The 16,308-nt window shown below is 34.1% G+C and overlaps 1 protein-coding gene across 3 annotated transcripts in view; it reads left to right on the top strand.

Annotated features, from left to right (window-relative positions):
- Window positions 1-16,070, top strand: part of CCAR1 (cell division cycle and apoptosis regulator 1) — a 44,643-nt gene extending 28,573 nt beyond the window's left edge. For 2 of the 3 annotated variants that reach the window (XM_018042355.1, XM_018042354.1), the window contains 9 exons: window positions 4,355-4,546; window positions 5,851-6,090; window positions 6,437-6,548; window positions 11,145-11,224; window positions 12,020-12,166; window positions 12,895-13,015; window positions 13,251-13,436; window positions 14,456-14,661; window positions 15,235-16,070. In XM_018042355.1, the coding sequence (XP_017897844.1) occupies window positions 4,355-4,546; window positions 5,851-6,090; window positions 6,437-6,548; window positions 11,145-11,224; window positions 12,020-12,166; window positions 12,895-13,015; window positions 13,251-13,436; window positions 14,456-14,661; window positions 15,235-15,294 (1,344 nt within the window). In that variant the 3' untranslated portion in view covers window positions 15,295-16,070. The remainder of the gene's footprint in view (window positions 1-4,354; window positions 4,547-5,850; window positions 6,091-6,436; window positions 6,549-11,144; window positions 11,225-12,019; window positions 12,167-12,894; window positions 13,016-13,250; window positions 13,437-14,455; window positions 14,662-15,234) is intronic. The other variant, XM_005699120.3, reaches the window with a different exon arrangement.

The raw sequence follows: 16,308 nt of genomic DNA, 5'->3' as shown, positions 1-16,308 counted from the left end.
CTACTTTGCTTGGATGAATTGCTTTAGAATTGAATTGTTCAGAACAGCAACAGAAGAAAGCAGATTTTCACTTTTTGATGTTAGTGGGCAGTGGTGCTCAAATCCTAAATCCATTGATTTATTGAGGTTAAAAATGGTGGTAATATAATTCTTATTTTCACATATTCCTCTCATCTGCTCTTTTGGTTACTCAGTGGTACAGGTTTGCCTTTTGGTAAATTCATGTTTAAAATATAGAATGTTGGGATTTCTTTGGTGGTTCAAAGGTTAAGATCCTGTGCTTCCACTGCACAGGGCACGGGTTCAATCCCTAGTTGGGGAACTAAGATCCCATATATGGCACAGTGGCAAAAAAAAGGTTTCAGGAATTTGCATCATTCCTCTGCCATACTAATGTAGTATATATGCTGCTCCATCAAGCACTATTTTTTTGTTGTTGTTTATCCAGTTTTTACAATAGTGAATTGATTCCCTGCATCTTCAAATGGTTACCTGTTTGTTTTTAAACATTATGAATACATGGATTTGAACATTTTTAATGGGTTTCAGTTCCTTGTGATTCTTCTTATTGAAGCTCAAATTGTCAACTTTTTTTTTGCCAGTGCTTATGAATATATATACAGATACATAATACAAATATAATATTAGTAGCCCCACCACCAGTATTAAAGTCTTGCTTACTTTAAGTATATTTTTGAATTTCCTATTCCTATAACTGCTTTCTCCCCATTTAAAAAATGTCCTATAAATACATTGTCCTAGCATGTAGCATACATACTGTACTCTCTTTAAATGCTCAGTTAATTTTGTTTTTTCTACTGTATACCTAATGCTTACAACTAATCCTTTTGTCGTTGTACCTGAAGCTCATCTCTAGTAGATACCTCAGAGCTCATGGTAGCAGAAATACTTGTTTCTGTCTCTTGACTATTGTGAATAATTGTGGTATGAACAAACAAGTTGTGTCAAGTAATAATTTTTTATTTGTTCTGTTCACTTTTGTTTTCTTTAAGGAATTCTGATGTCTTGTGTTTACTTTTTTTGCTTCCTCAATATTGGTCACTTTTTCATTTCTCTTTGATTTTTAACATTTCCATGTTACCTCCGTTTCTCTTTAAGGCGTTATCTTTTTTGTTTTTTTATTAATTTATTTTAATTGGAGGCTAATTACTTTATAATATTGTGGTGGTTTTTGCCATACATTGACATGAATCAGCCACAGGTGTACATGTGTCCCCCCATCTTGAACCCCCGACAGCTCCCTCCCCACCCCATCTCTCTGGGTTGTCCCAGAGTGCCGACTTTGAGTGCCCTGCTTCATGCATCACGCTTGCACTGGTCATCTATTTTACATGTGGTAATATATGGGTTTCAGTGCTATTCTCCCAAATTATCCCACCCTTGCTTTCTCTCACAGTCTAAAAGTCTGTTCTTTATATCTGTGTCTCTTTTGCTGTCTTGCATATAGGGTCGTCATTACTGTCTTTCTAAATTCCATATGTATGTGTTAATATACTGTATTGGTATTTCTCTTTCTGACTTACTTCACTCTGTATAATAGGCTCCAGTTTCATCCCCCTCATTAGAACTGACTCAAATGAGTTCTTTTTTTATAGCTTTGTGTATGTATAGAACTTCTTATCCGTTCATCTGCTGGTGGACATCTAGGTTGCTTCCATGTCCTAGCTATTGTAAACAGTGCTGCAATGAGCATTGAAGTACATGTATTTCTTTCAGTTCTGGTTTCCTTGGTGTGTATGCCCGGCAATGGGATTGCTGGGTCATGTGGCGGTTACCAAATCTCCATGCTGTTCTCCATAGTGGCTGTGCTAGTTGGCATTCCCACCAACAGTGTAAGAGGGTTCCCTTTTCTGTACACCCTCTCTAGCATTTATTGTTTGTAGACTTTTTGATGGCAGCCATTCTGACCGGCATGAAATGGTACCTCATTGTGGTTTTGATTTGCATTTCTCTGATAATGAGTGATGTTGAGCATCTTTTCATGTGTTTGTTAGCCATTTGTATGTCTTCTTGGGAGAAATGTCTGTTTAGTTCTTCAGCCCACTTTTTGATTGGGTTGTTTATTTTTCTGGTATTGAGCTGCATGAGCTGCTTGTATATTTTTGAGATTAATTCTTTGTCAATTGCTTCATTTGCTATTATTTTCTCCCATTCTGAAGGGTATATTTTCACCTTGCTTATCATTTCCTTTGTTGTACAAAAGCTTTTAAGTTTACTTAGGTCCCATTTGTTTATTTTCTTTTTTATTTCCGTTACTCTGAGAGGTGGATCATAGAGGATCTTCTGATTTATGTCAGAGAATGTTCTGCCTGTGTTTTCCTCTAAGCATTTTATAGTTTCTTGTCTTACATTTAGATCTTTAATACATTTTGAGTTTATTTTTGTGTATGGTGTTAGAAAGTGTTCTAGTTTCATTCTTTTACAGGTGGTTGACCAGTTTTCCCAGCACTCCTTCTTGAAGAGATTCTCTTTTCTCCATTGTATATTCAAGGTTGTTTTTTTTTTTTCCATACAAATTGTGAAATTATTTGTTCTAGTTCTGTGTAAAATACCATTGGTAGCTTGATAGGGTTGCGTTGAATCTGTAGTTTGCGTTGTGTAGTATACTCATTTTCACTATATTGATTCTTCCAATCCCAGAACATGGTATATTTCTCCGTTTGTGTCATTTTGATTTCTTTCATCAGAGTTTTATAGTTTTCTACATATGGGTCTTTTGTTTCTTTAGGTAAGTTTATTCCTAAGTATTTTATTCTTTCCATTGAAATGGGATTGTTTCCTTAATTTCTTTTTGTTTTCTCATTGTTAGTGTATAGGAATGCAAGGGATTTCTGTGTATTGGTTTTATATCCTGCAACTTTACTATATTCATTGATTAGCTCTAGTAGTTTTCTGGTGGAATCTTTAGGGTTTTCTTTGTAGAGGATCATGTCATTTTCTAACAGTGAGAGTTTTACTTCTTTTCCAATGTGGATTCCTTTTATTTCTTCTCTGATTGCTGTGGCTAGGACTTCCAAAACTATGTTGAATAGTAATGGTGAAAGCAGGCACCCTTGTCTTGTTCCTGATTTTAGAGGAAATAAGGCATTACCTGTTGAGTTCATTTGCTTTTTTATTCCTTTACTTTATTCTTAAATTTCTGGAACTATATTTTCTGATTGTTCCCTAAATTCTGTCACCTCATTTTCTACTTTTAAAATATTTACTCATGTTGTTCTTTCATATGTTGTAACATTTTCTTTATGTCTTTTAGCACACTTTAAAATAGTAAGTTAAGGGTTTTTTATCTGTCTTTTGGCCATGTCTTCTGGTCCACTTTCATTGTCTGCCAGAGGTGTGATTCTGCTCCTTATTCTCTCTCCCCCTCTTTTTTTTTCCCAGTAATAAACTTTGCATGGAATTTGACCAAAGTACATTTCTGTTGCTCATTTTTATGTGAATGTGGTTTTTCTAAAGTTTCTTAGAAGGAGGTTGCTTCAGATAGCTTTTCTGACTTCATAGAGCTCTATGTTCTGTTATTTTCTTGTTCTGCCAAAAATATGGTGGCTTGCTGAGATTTCTATCTTTATTGCCATCTGTCACTTTTTATCTGGACCTTTTCCTCCCACTTCTCTATTCTCTCTGTTATTCTTGCCCTGTTCACTATTGATTCTGCTCCTGGAAGTTTCTCCTCAGTTTGGCCTTTGCTGAAAGGGTGCCCTGGTAAATCAGCTTTGTAAGTTCATAGGTAGGGCTAGAACGCCTTGGATCTTAACACTGACCCCTTGTACTCACTCACCTTTTCCTAGTTTCAGCTAGTATTTTTAAATTTACCTGCTATGCTTTCCATTGCCTGTTTTATGGCTTTCCTATTCTTAGATTCAGCAGGTAACCTCATTGCTTCCTTCTGCTTCCCCTCTACACAGATGTCAGTAACACACAGATGTTTTAGATCTTGTGACTTTTCCCCTCCTACTTGTATATTGGGGTTTGTGGAAATACCTTTGTCACTTAATTTTGTTGTGAATATACGTGGATTTTGGTATCTAGATTATACTGTCTCTTTTTCAAACGTGGGGATTGCCACCATTTTCCGAGAATATCCTGATTTATATGATGGTAATAGAGGTTTGTGGGGTCTTGTCCCTCTTTAGAAGTCAGCACCTTACCCTGGAAAATTAAAAAGATAGAGAATTAGGAGCCATAAAAGTGGCTGTCTTCTTTAGTAAATTTGAACTTCACTCTCTTCTTAGCCCTTAAAGTTGGTATTATCATTGTTAGAAATTCACCCTTTTTCTTTTGGTATGATACATACGTGGAAGTTTAACCATTATTTAAAATTTCAAATGTGTAGGAAGAAGAAAGAAAACGTCAAGAGGAACTGGAACGCCAGCGTCGGGAAAGAAGATATATTTTGCCTGATGAGCCGGCTATTGTTGTACATCCAAACTGGGCTGCAAAAAGTGGCAAGTTTGATTGTAGCATCATGTCTTTGAGTGTACTTTTGGACTACAGATTAGAGGATAATAAAGAACATTCATTTGAGGTAATGTTTATCTTTTCAGCGTGAATCTGTTTCTTTGTATCATTACTCTAGAGCAGCTTTACAACATAATTTGTCATTTTTCAAAATAGTTGAAATGCACTTCTTCTTCTATGTTAGTGATTGGTTCATTCTTTAAACAAAACAGTGTAAAATATGACTTTTGTAAATAGCCTATATGAAATTATAATTGTGTACAATTATTATATCTTAACATATTTCACATTGTTTCATTTGATAAATTATACTGTAAAAATCAGTCATACCTACTTGACCCAGAAGGTCATTCATTGTCCACCAGATGGTAAGATAAAAGTGATGTTTGCAAGCAAATACAGAGGGCTTCTGAGCTTATTAAACATGAAGTGTATTCTGATGCAAAGTATGTTGCAAATATTAAAGTGTTTACAGTTTTTGAACCATTGAAAATTCCAATAAATCAGTGTCCTTAAACATCATATGCTATATGATTTTATTTTTATTACCAGTTGCAATAAATGTAACTCTTAATAGTGCCTCTCCTGTAGTAGTCATTTAAAAAATAAATTAATGAAAAAAATAGTCTTTGATATCTCTACTTACAATGTATATGCTGTATATCTAATAGATGCTGTAAGAGGATCTCAAATTAATGCCATACAGTGGAAAACAGTGATTTGAGAAACAGACATCTGCTAGCAAAATGTTGCTTTATTTTTTTCTTCTCCATCTAACATATCCCCTTAGTTAATTTCCTTTTAATCTGTCATTAGAAAATAAGTCATTTTTGTATGTGAATTTAACATTACTTTTCAAATGTCACTTGATCAGAAAGGCCATCTCTGGCTGTACTCTTCATACTCTCTCTGCTCTTACCCTGCTTGTTTTTATTACAATTTGATTACTGATTTTATTATTTCATACTTTGTCCCCCTAGATTAGTTATCTTAAGAGAGTTAGGATTTTTATCTGCTTTCTTCACTTCTCTATTCACATTGCTAAGAACAGTCCTGACACATAGTAGGCATTTCATAAAAACTTGTAGAGTACATCTTGTTGATACACATGATAAAGTCATGCAGTTATTTTTTTATACTGTTTGGTCAAAAGTATACTGAACACAGTATTTATATCTTCGGAAGAGTTTGTGAGGATTTTGAGGCTTCTTGGCATCATCGACATTAATTATTATAATTTATTGTTAGTGCACATTAGTTGTTGGATGTGACAAGTCATCATATGATAAATTACTGGATTTGTTTGAATTTGCTGGATTTGTTCACTGTTTCTAAGTAAGTTGGCTGGGTTACTGTTTTGTCTTTTTATAGGTTTCATTATTTGCAGAGCTTTTCAATGAAATGCTTCAAAGAGATTTTGGTGTCAGAATATACAAATCATTATTGTCTCTTCCTGAGAAAGAGGATAAAAAAGAAAAGGAAAAGAAAAGCAAAAAAGATGAGAGAAAAGATAAAAAAGAAGAAAGAGATGATGAAACTGATGAGCCAAAACCCAAACGGAGAAAATCAGGCGATGATAAAGATAAAAAAGAAGATAGGGATGAAAGGAAGGTCTGTAATTATTTCTGTGACCAGCAGCTTGAGTTAGTTTTCTAGTTAGTCTTCTGTAGTGTAACATAGAACAATAAATTTCATCAGAATAGTGAAATATAAAAGTCAAACTAAAAAGTTTTAGTGTGTTATTGGAAAGTTAAGTCTTTTGAGCTTATATAAGCATGTATAACTAGTTTTGTTATTCTATTTTTGAGGTATATAGCATGATGGCTTATTTATATATGTTGTGAATGATAAAAGTACATTATTATAAGATATTTATAATGTGATAATATTTCAAGTAAATTTGGTGAATTTAATTTTTTTGAGATCTTGCTTAATTTTAAGACATTTTAAATTACAGAAAGAAGATAAAAGAAAAGATGATTCTAAAGATGATGATGAAACTGAAGAGGATAATAATCAAGATGAATATGATCCAATGGAAGCAGAAGAAGCTGAGGATGAAGAAGATGGTATGATTCATTTATTTCCCCTTAGGATGAAAACTACAATTTTTGTTTGGTGACTTCATATCACTGAAATGGATAATTATGGTAATTTTTAGAATAGGAAAGGTAAAATATTCTCCGGTAAAAGTATGTTATATTAAGTGCTGTTAATATATTAACTAATATTTTACTAATTTTTAGGTGAGAGGGTTGTTTTAAGAAATGTTTAGTTTTGACTGTCATATGTTCCACATATAATTAATGGCTTATTCAACTTGAGTAAAATTTTCCCTAAAAACTGCGTTAAAGTGTGTCCTGAAAAGGTTATAATCTTCCTTAGAAAACTAACTCCTTAGAAACGTCCTTAGAAGTTTCTTAGAAAAACTTCCTTAGAAAAAAACTTAAGTATTTTTTTCTATTATGAAGGCTATCATCTAAGCAAAAGAGTATATTTCACATTCAGATTGAGTTTAAAGACTAATAAAAAACACTTGCATACCTATTACCCAAGTTTTAAATAATAGACTTTTACCAGTAGTAATGAAACTCAATCAAAATGCTTTATAGTAGATGTCTTGACTAATCATATATGCGAGCTCTATAGTACATATGGAGTACCACTGAATATTGGTTTCAATGTAGATTTGGGGCTTTAAAAAAAATTTTTTTTTTCTCAGATGAGAAAATCATAAGTTTTCTTTGTAATACCTATCTATCTCTGAGAATTATTACTACTTAAGGTATTTTTGGTTTGCCTGTCTATTTTTTTCCGTTTACCCTAGCATTTTAATTTTCTTCTAATTGGTGAAAATATTTAAACATACAAGAAGCTGAAAGAATGGAACACAAAAGAAGTTGAACACCTTATACCCAACAGTTGCTTCATTAGTTAATATTTTATCTTATTTATGTTATCTTTGTGTTTGTATGTTTCTGATCCATTTGAAAGTAGAAATTCTTCAAGTTGCCTGAGAAAAGACATTCAGCTCAGTAGCAGTGATATGATATAGATATATCACTGTTTCTTTTATCTTCATTACCTGCTTTGCTCAATGAAGATTAACCCTTTTTACAGTCCCATTTTTTTCTCCCCCATTCTCCCAGTATTTTAATCACTGCTTTACTTAAATCACTGAACTCTGTTCTCATTTTCTTTTGTGTCAGAATGTCCTGGCTCTCTTTAGTTGTTTTCTTTATTCCTTTTCTACTGTGTAACTCCCTTAGAGGTGTTCTTTTCCATACCTGTATTGACAGTTCTCAAATTTATATCTCAAATCAGGCTTCTCTTATTCTTCCATATGAACTGCCTATTTGTCATCTCCACTTACCTGATATTTCTAAATAAACATGTCTAATACTGAACTTCTGCTTTTCCTCTTCACGATAAAGAAAACATACAAATCCTCTGACCTCTGACTCTTGATGGCTGTCTCATCCTTATAGTTGCTTAAGCTAAAATCTAGGAGTCATCCCTTTTTTTTTTTTTTGGTCATATTCCATTTCTATTCTATCAGGAGGTCATATTGCCTCTCTCTTCAAAATATACCCAGAATCAGACCATTTGTCACCAACTTTATAGACTTCCCTGATGAATCAGATGGTAAAGCATCCCATCTGCAGTGCGGGAGGCCTGGGTTTGATCCCTGAATTGGGAAGATCCCCTGGAGAAAGGAATGGCTACCTTACCCACTTCAGTATTCTTGCCTGGAGAACTCCATGCACAGAGGAGCCTAGCAGGCTACAGTCACTGGGGTCACAAAGAGTCATACATGACTGAGTGACTAATGTTGTCAGTTTCACTTCTGTTTATTTCACTAGTGTAGCCCTAAGGCAGCCCATGCCTGGATTATTTCAATAGCCCCCTACCTGGTTTCCCTCCCTATACCCTTCCTCTAAAGTCTCTTTTCAGTACAGTTGCTAGAATAACTTTTGTGTAAAACAACAGGGAGTTATTTGCATTTTGACGTAGACATGCAGTTAAATTCTGTGCAGTCATTGAAAAAGTAGGTAGGGGATAGTGATGTGGAAAAGATTACCAAATAGTTTTTATACACAGCATGTTTCAAAATTAGGTTTCTGGAGGGATGGTTTCGAAAGTGACACCTTTCAAGTTAAATACTCAAAATGGGTCATGTCTGTAAAATGTGAACAAATGAAAGAGAATACTTAACCATTTCATAATTGAGAAAACTGTAGATCTTAGCAGTAAATTAATTTATCCATGGTAATAAAACAAGCAGTTGAACCACCCTATACTTTATATGAAATAATTAGGTTCAAAACACATAGACTTTCTCTTTTTTAATACTGCTTATTGCTGTTCTAATATATATCACAAACTCACTCATTTTAAATGTATATAATTAGTTTAATAACTTAATATAATTTCTAGTAACTTTATAGAATTGTGAAAGCATCACCACAATCCAGTGATTTTAGAACATTTGTCTGTTTCCCTTTATTTTTTTTTAAGATTTATTCGTTTATTTCTAATTTATTTTTTGGCTGTGGTGTGTTTTTATTGCTACGCATGGGCTTTGTCTAGTGGTGAGCAGTGGGCAGTCTGATTGTGTTGGCTTCTCTTGTTGTGGAGCACAGGGTCTTTGCACACAGGCTTTAGTAGTTGCAGTGTGTCAGGTTAGTAGTTGTGGCTCACAGGCCTAATTGCTTCACAGAACATGGGATCTTCCCTGAACCAGGGATTGAAGCAGTGTCCCTGTATTGCAAGGTGGATTCTTAACCACCAGACCACCAGAGAAGCCCACTGTTTTCTTTTTTTTTTCATAACAACTTGAGATGTAATTTATATATCAATCATTTCACCCACTTACAAACATGCAACTCACTGGTTTTTGATATATACACAATTTTAGACAACATTTTGTAAAAATAGAATCATGCAATATGTGGTGGGGTTTTTTTTGGTGATGGGCTTCTTTTCACTTAGCATAATGTTGTCAAGGTTCATGTGTGTTTTCACATGCATATTCTATTTAATATAAAGATTTCTCTACATTGATACTGTTTGCATACAACTTCTCGCTTAAGACAGTCCTTCCCAGTGTGTTCCAAAATATTAAGTGGTATTAAGTTTAGTAAAATATTCTAGGGTCAAATAAATTTGGGAAACGTGGGCTAAAAGCAAAGGTTTACACGTTTTACTACAGAATTTTTTAGCTGCTTATTTATATTGTGAATGTTCAAGAAGGGAATATAGTGTGAATTATTTATGAATATATGCTCTGTAATATCTCAAGGACTAATCAACTTCTTGTGTTTACTGTATCTTGTATTTTACCAAAAAACCCTTTGTTACTCTGGGCTTTCTGATGGAGATCCATTTGAAAGATCCAGAAACCTCTAGAACTAAAATTTCTCTTTTAAAATTGTTGATCATTAAATATCTGCAAGAAAACCCTCTAATTTTGAAGGCTAAATCTAAGAGGAAAGAATTGGCTGGGTTGGTTTCTTATGAGGGCTGTGAGGAAAGGTTCTATTCCAGGCAGCTCTGATCAGCTTGTAGATGGCTGTCTTTTCCCCATATTCTCATACTGTCTTCTGTCTGCATGTGTCTGCATACAAGTTTCTCCTTTCTGTAAGGACACCAGTCATTGAGTTAGAGCCCTCTTTGATAATCTCATTTTGATTATCTCAGCATAGACGATTTTTCAAATAAGGCAACATTCTGAAGTATTAGGGGCTTAAGACTTCAACTTAGGCATTTTAGGAGGTAAGGACTGAATCCATAAGCATATTATTCTTTAATATTAGCTGAATATCAAGGTGGTAATGGTATTTACCTGAGGGTGGTGGCCAAGGTCTTCAAAAACTGGGTAGCCTATGGATAGGTAAGAGAAAGGAGTTTACTTTTTTGTCAGTTTTCTGTTTATTTATTTATTAAGAATAATTTATCCAATTTCCTGGGCTTCTGTGGTAGCTCAGATGGTAAAGAATCTGCCTGCAGTGTGGAGACCAGGTTTGATCCCTGGGTGAGGAAGATCCCCTGAAGAAGGAAGGGAATTGCAACCCTCTCCAGTGTTTTTGCCTGGAGGATTCTATGGACAGAGGAGCCTGGCAGGCTACATCCATGGCATCGCAAAGAGTTGGACACAACCGAAGTTTAACTTTGAAGTTTAACTTTCATCTGATTTCCTGATATTAACATTGTTAGGTCTTCTTAATTATGAAAAAAAGTTTCTATTCTCACATACACTTATATTCTGCAATAATGCATCTGCAGTTAGAATTCCTATATTGGCTGTTTCTCCTTTAAGAAAATATACTTGCTCTTTTTAAAAAAAATTTTGTTTCAATCTTTTTGTATTAAATACATTCATTTTTGGAAACTAAATCCCCCAAATACTTACTGAATTAAATCCTTGTATTTAAATCAGTAAAGTCCACTTTCTTCTTCCCTCTGGTCTCCTTATAAGTTTCTTCCTGTTCAGGGGTATTTTATAATTGTTTCTTATAAAATCCAAACTATTTTTATTCATATATTTCTTCACTGTTGTATTTTATGAAAACTGATCAGTAATAGAAAAGTATTTTCAATCTGTGTGATAGTTGGAAATTTATCTACTAAATGAGTCTTTTGCTCCTGTTTTATTTACTGTATAGATCGAGATGAGGAAGAAAACAAACGAGATGACAAAAGAGATGTTAATAGGTACTGCAAGGAGAGGCCCTCTAAAGATAAGGTATGTATTAAATACTGAAGTATGTTTGACATACATTATTAGTTTCTTATGTACAACACAACAATTTCCATTTCTTACGTAAAACATACTTAGTACTAAACGTAACAGTGATGAACTTTATTGATCCTTGTATATCTATATAGTACCACTCAGCAGAATTCAGTCAGTTGTATTTTGGTATTCAGTTTAGTTGCTCAGTTGCATCTGACTTTTTGCAACCCCATGAACCGTAGCACACCAGGTCTCCCCGTCCATCACCAACTCCCGGAGTTTACCCAAACTCATGTTCATTGAGTCAGTGATGCCATCCAGCCATCTCATCTTCTGTTGTCCCCTTCTGCTTCTGCCCTCAATCTTTCCCAGCATCAGGGTCTTTTCAAATGAGAGAAGACATGTCAGATAATTACTGGGCTTCCTAGGTGGCTCAGTGGTAAAAAATCTGCCTGCCAGTGCAGAAGATATGGGTTTGATCCCTGGGTTGGGAAGATTCCCTGGAGAAGGAAATGGCAGCCCGTTCCAGTATTCTTGTCTGGAAAATCCCATGGACAGAGGAGACTGGTGGGTTATAGTCCTTGGGATCGCAAAAAAGTCACACACAACTTAGCGAGTAAACGGCAATAACACAACAGATAATCAGTATGTTTTATTGATTTCTTCATACACGTAACTAGATCAACTCAGTTTAGCTAAGATGAGACCGGTCTTTTCATATTTTTGGTACATTGTGGACACAGTCTAATTTTGTCACTTTTCAGGGGTTAAAATTATGTGCTACATTTTCTGCATTTTCTTTAGGAAAAAGAGAAGACTCAGATGATCACGATTAACAGAGATCTATTAATGGCATTTGTTTACTTTGATCAAAGCCATTGTGGTTACCTTCTTGAAAAGGATTTGGAAGAAATATTTTATACTCTTGGACTACATCTTTCTCGGGCTCAGGTAATCTATCTTACAAATATTTAAAATGAAAAGCATTTTTAAATAACTCTTTTTAGTATATTTGAGTTTTTGAAATATAAAAGCAAATACAGGCTCATAGTAATACAGTTAAACAATATTGAAATAAAGTGTAAGAAGTTAAAAGTCTCCTCTCCCTGTATCTAATTTTACTCCTTTGGCCTAGTATACAAACTTCTAGATCTTTTGTAAGCAACTCATATGTATTTATATATGATAGTTCCAGTTTTATAAACAATACATGAAATCATTCTGGCGATATCTGAGACTTTTTTTCATTTAATAATGTATCATCAGCATTTTGCCATGAAAATAGAGACCCATTTTGTTCTTTTTATTACTGCATAGTATTCCATGGCATAGGTGTGCCTTTATTGCCTTAACTAGGCCCCAGTTGCTGAATGGCTATCATTTTTTAGAACCACAAACTATGCTGTAATATGTGTGTTTGTACATAAACTTTGATGTAAGTGTTAGCGTTTCTTTCAGTGTTGCTTTTTTTTTTTTTAGAAATTTTTTTTCAAGTGATAATTTGAAATTTAGGTTTCTAGAGAAGACAGTTAAAAACATAAGTGCTCTAATTGAATGGTAGTGGATACCTGAGAAATGCTGTTGATGTTCATCATATGTGAAAATTAGAACACAGATATTCAAAGAGAATCAAAATCTTATTTTCATCTTTTTAATTTGTTTACTTTCTTGCATAACAGGTAAAGAAGCTTCTTAATAAAGTAGTACTCCGTGAATCTTGCTTTTACCGGAAATTAACAGACACTTCAAAAGATGAAGAAAACCATGAAGAATCTGAAGCTTTGCAGGAAGATATGCTAGGTTTGAGTATATTATTTTAAGATCATGCCATTTTATAACTGTATTATTAATTTAAAAAGAAAATAACATAATAAACTATGGTTGTTTTTTTTTAAAGTATGGTATCTTTTAGGGATTTCTTGGAGGTCCAGTGGTTGGCACTTCATGCTTCCACTGCAGGGGGTATGGTTTCAATCCCTTGTCAGAGAACTGTGACCCCACATGCTGTAAAATAAAAGTATCTTTTATATTACAGGAAACAGATTGTTACTTCCAACACCAATAGTAAAACAGGAGTCAAAGGACGTAGAGGAAAATGTTGGCCTTATTGTGTACAATGGTGCAATGGTTGATGTAGGAAGCCTCTTGCAAAAATTGGAAAAGAGTGAAAAAGTACGAGCTGAAGTGGAACAGAAGCTGCAGTTACTAGAAGAAAAGACAGGTAAGGAAAATCATTGGTATGTTGGTATTTTAACACTCTACTGGGGTATATATGTGTGCATACATATACACACCGGTACACATGCGTATCCATACTTTATAGTGTAGATACATGATGTAACTTTACATTTGACTCTTTCTGTTAAAGGTTGTAAAATTGCTTAGCTTAATAATGAGAGTTAATCTTAGATCTTCATGTGTATTCTCAGGTTTGATGGTTCTGTTGTATGCTTTAATTCCTCCCGTAGTTCTGCTTAGTTTTCACCAGTTCCTGCTACTTCTTCTAGTCTGTGCAATCGTCTAAAAAATGGCACTTGGTTTTAGAAGTAATACTTAGGTAAAGATTAATTTAACTGAGTATTGTGAGTCCTCATGCGAAGAGTTGACTCACTGGAAAAGACTGATGCTGGGAGGGATTGAGGGCAGGAGGAGAAGGGGACGACAGAGGATGAGATGGCTGGATGGCATCACTGACTCGATGGACATGAGTTTGAGTAGACTCTGGGAGTTGGTGATGGACAGGGAGGCCTGGCGTGCTGCGATTCATGGGGTTGCAAAGAGTCGGACACGACTGAGCGACTGAACTGAACTGAACTGATTGTGAGTGAAAGTGAAAGTCAGTCAGTCATGTCTCACTCTTTGTGACCCTATGGATTATACAGTCCGTGGAATTCTCCAGGCAAGAATACTGGAGTGGATAGCCATTCCTTTCACCAGGGGATCTTCCCAACCCAGGGATCGAACCCAAGTCTCCTACATTGTAGCCGAATTCTTTACAAAGAAGCATTGCATTGTGCTGTGCTATTGAAATTGACACTTGTGGCCAGTTTAAGGAATTATATATACTTATTAAGTCTAATAATAAGTCTGTATACACTTAGTAAGTCTAATAATACACTTGTTATTATTTAAGTCTACTAACTTTAAATATTTTTAACCTCAAGGTTAAATTGGAAATATTAAGTGGTAAGATGGTGAATTTTGAACTTGATTTCTTTTTTTTGTTGTTTCTTTTGACAGATAAAGATGAAAAAACCATATTAAATTTGGAGATTTCTAACAAAAACCTCTCTGGTGAACTTAGAGAAGTTAAAAAGGACCTTAGTCAGTTACAAGAAAACTTAAAGATTTCAGAAAACATGAATTTGCAGTTTGAAAACCAACTGAATAAGACAATCAGAAACTTATCCACAGTAATGGACGAAATCCACACTGTTCTTAAGAAGGTTAGCTATTTTTTACCTTTTCAACATTTTCATAGTTTATTCTTTTTCAGAAAAGCCTATCTCTGGAAATTTTAATATTATTAAGCTCTTAGTGGCTTTTCTAACAGAAACTAGTGGTAGAATTCTGTCCTTTTCTCCAAAGATAGTATTTTCCTAGAGCTTACTTCAGATGTCAACATGATTTATGTTTGCAGACTTCTTTATAAACAAGATTTACTAATCTAGTAACTTAGTGCCATTGTAAACTAACTTCAGTAATTGAGAGACCTTCTTTAGCCTGGGTCTCACTCAGAGAACAAAGGAAAAAAAAATCTCCACTTCAAGGACTGTACTATCGTTAGTAATGTATTTCTAAGAACCTCTGATTTCTTAGGAGTTATATGGCTTTCTCAAATACTAGAAGTCATTCTGCACAGAACTGAGAGATTTCTTTCAAATAGTTCCCCAAGGGTTCACTTTTCCATAGATGGTGAAATGGGCTATCGGAGTATCTCTGTTTATTGAAGGTATTATTTTTAAAGTTGCATCTAAGAGAATCTAATAAAATGTACTTTTTCTTTGTATATTTTATAGGATAATGGGAAGAATGAAGATAAAGATCAGAAATCTAAGGAGAATGGTGCAAGTGTATGATAAAATACGTGTAGTGACAAAGAATGGTGATAAATAATGTAATATATAAAATCATGATACAAGAATGAAAGTGATGCACGTTTGATCCTAGTAGTATAAATATCTGTTAGTTCAAATGATGTATAAAGTTTTATGAATGTGAGTCTTTGCTTTTGAAAATTGCTTGTAATTCCTGGCATCCAAATTATTAAACACTCCTTGAGTGAGATAATTTTGCATTGCAAAATGTTTTAGGATGAACTTTGTTATAGTTTTAACCCCAATAAAGTTCATCAGTTTAATTGACAATAGTATTTAATTACAGATGTCATTTATTAAAAACGTGGAAAGTTGTGATTTTATTTATAGCATTATCATTACTAGTTTTTAAGAAAGATACTAGCCTTTTAAAACTTCAATATAAATCAAAATAGCGTGCTGCTTCAATTTTGCAAGTTTTTTGGAGCACACTTTTTTTTTTTACTTCTTCTAAAATCCTAACTAGTCTCTAAAAACATTTATTAAAAATTTAATTCATCCAAAAGACAGTACATCAAAAACTAAGAAAATAGTAGATAATTATCAGTGTTATTACATATGTTAGGCTTTACAAAAAACAGTTTTGATGTTAATGTTAACTGTTTTAGTTTCCCAGAATAGCATGTATATTACTTTTAATTTTGAGGGTTTTTTTTTCTTTTAATGTGGTATATGTCACATGTACAGTTTAGTACCGAGCCAGTGGATGTCAGTGTGATATCTTAAGTCTTATTTAATTAAAAATACTATTTTTATTAGTCTGTGTACCTCCTTCAGAATTTTAGATACATAAGAGTTTATTAACTAATTCAGTGAAAAGGTAGGAAATGTGATACACTGTAAAGGAATGGTACTCAACAGGGGGTTAATTTGCCCCCAAAAGACATTTAGCTATGTCTGGAGATATTTGTACCTGGCCCAGCTGGGTGAGTGCTACTGGCATCTACTTGTTAAGAACTTTGATGAATATCCTACTTTGCATATCCTGCCTGCCGC

This window comes from Capra hircus, chromosome 28 (genome assembly GCF_001704415.2).
Source record: "Capra hircus breed San Clemente chromosome 28, ASM170441v1, whole genome shotgun sequence".
Classification (NCBI taxonomy): domain Eukaryota; kingdom Metazoa; phylum Chordata; class Mammalia; order Artiodactyla; family Bovidae; genus Capra; species Capra hircus.
Note: the sequence above shows the minus strand (reverse complement) of the source record. Positions and strands in the feature narration are given on the sequence as shown.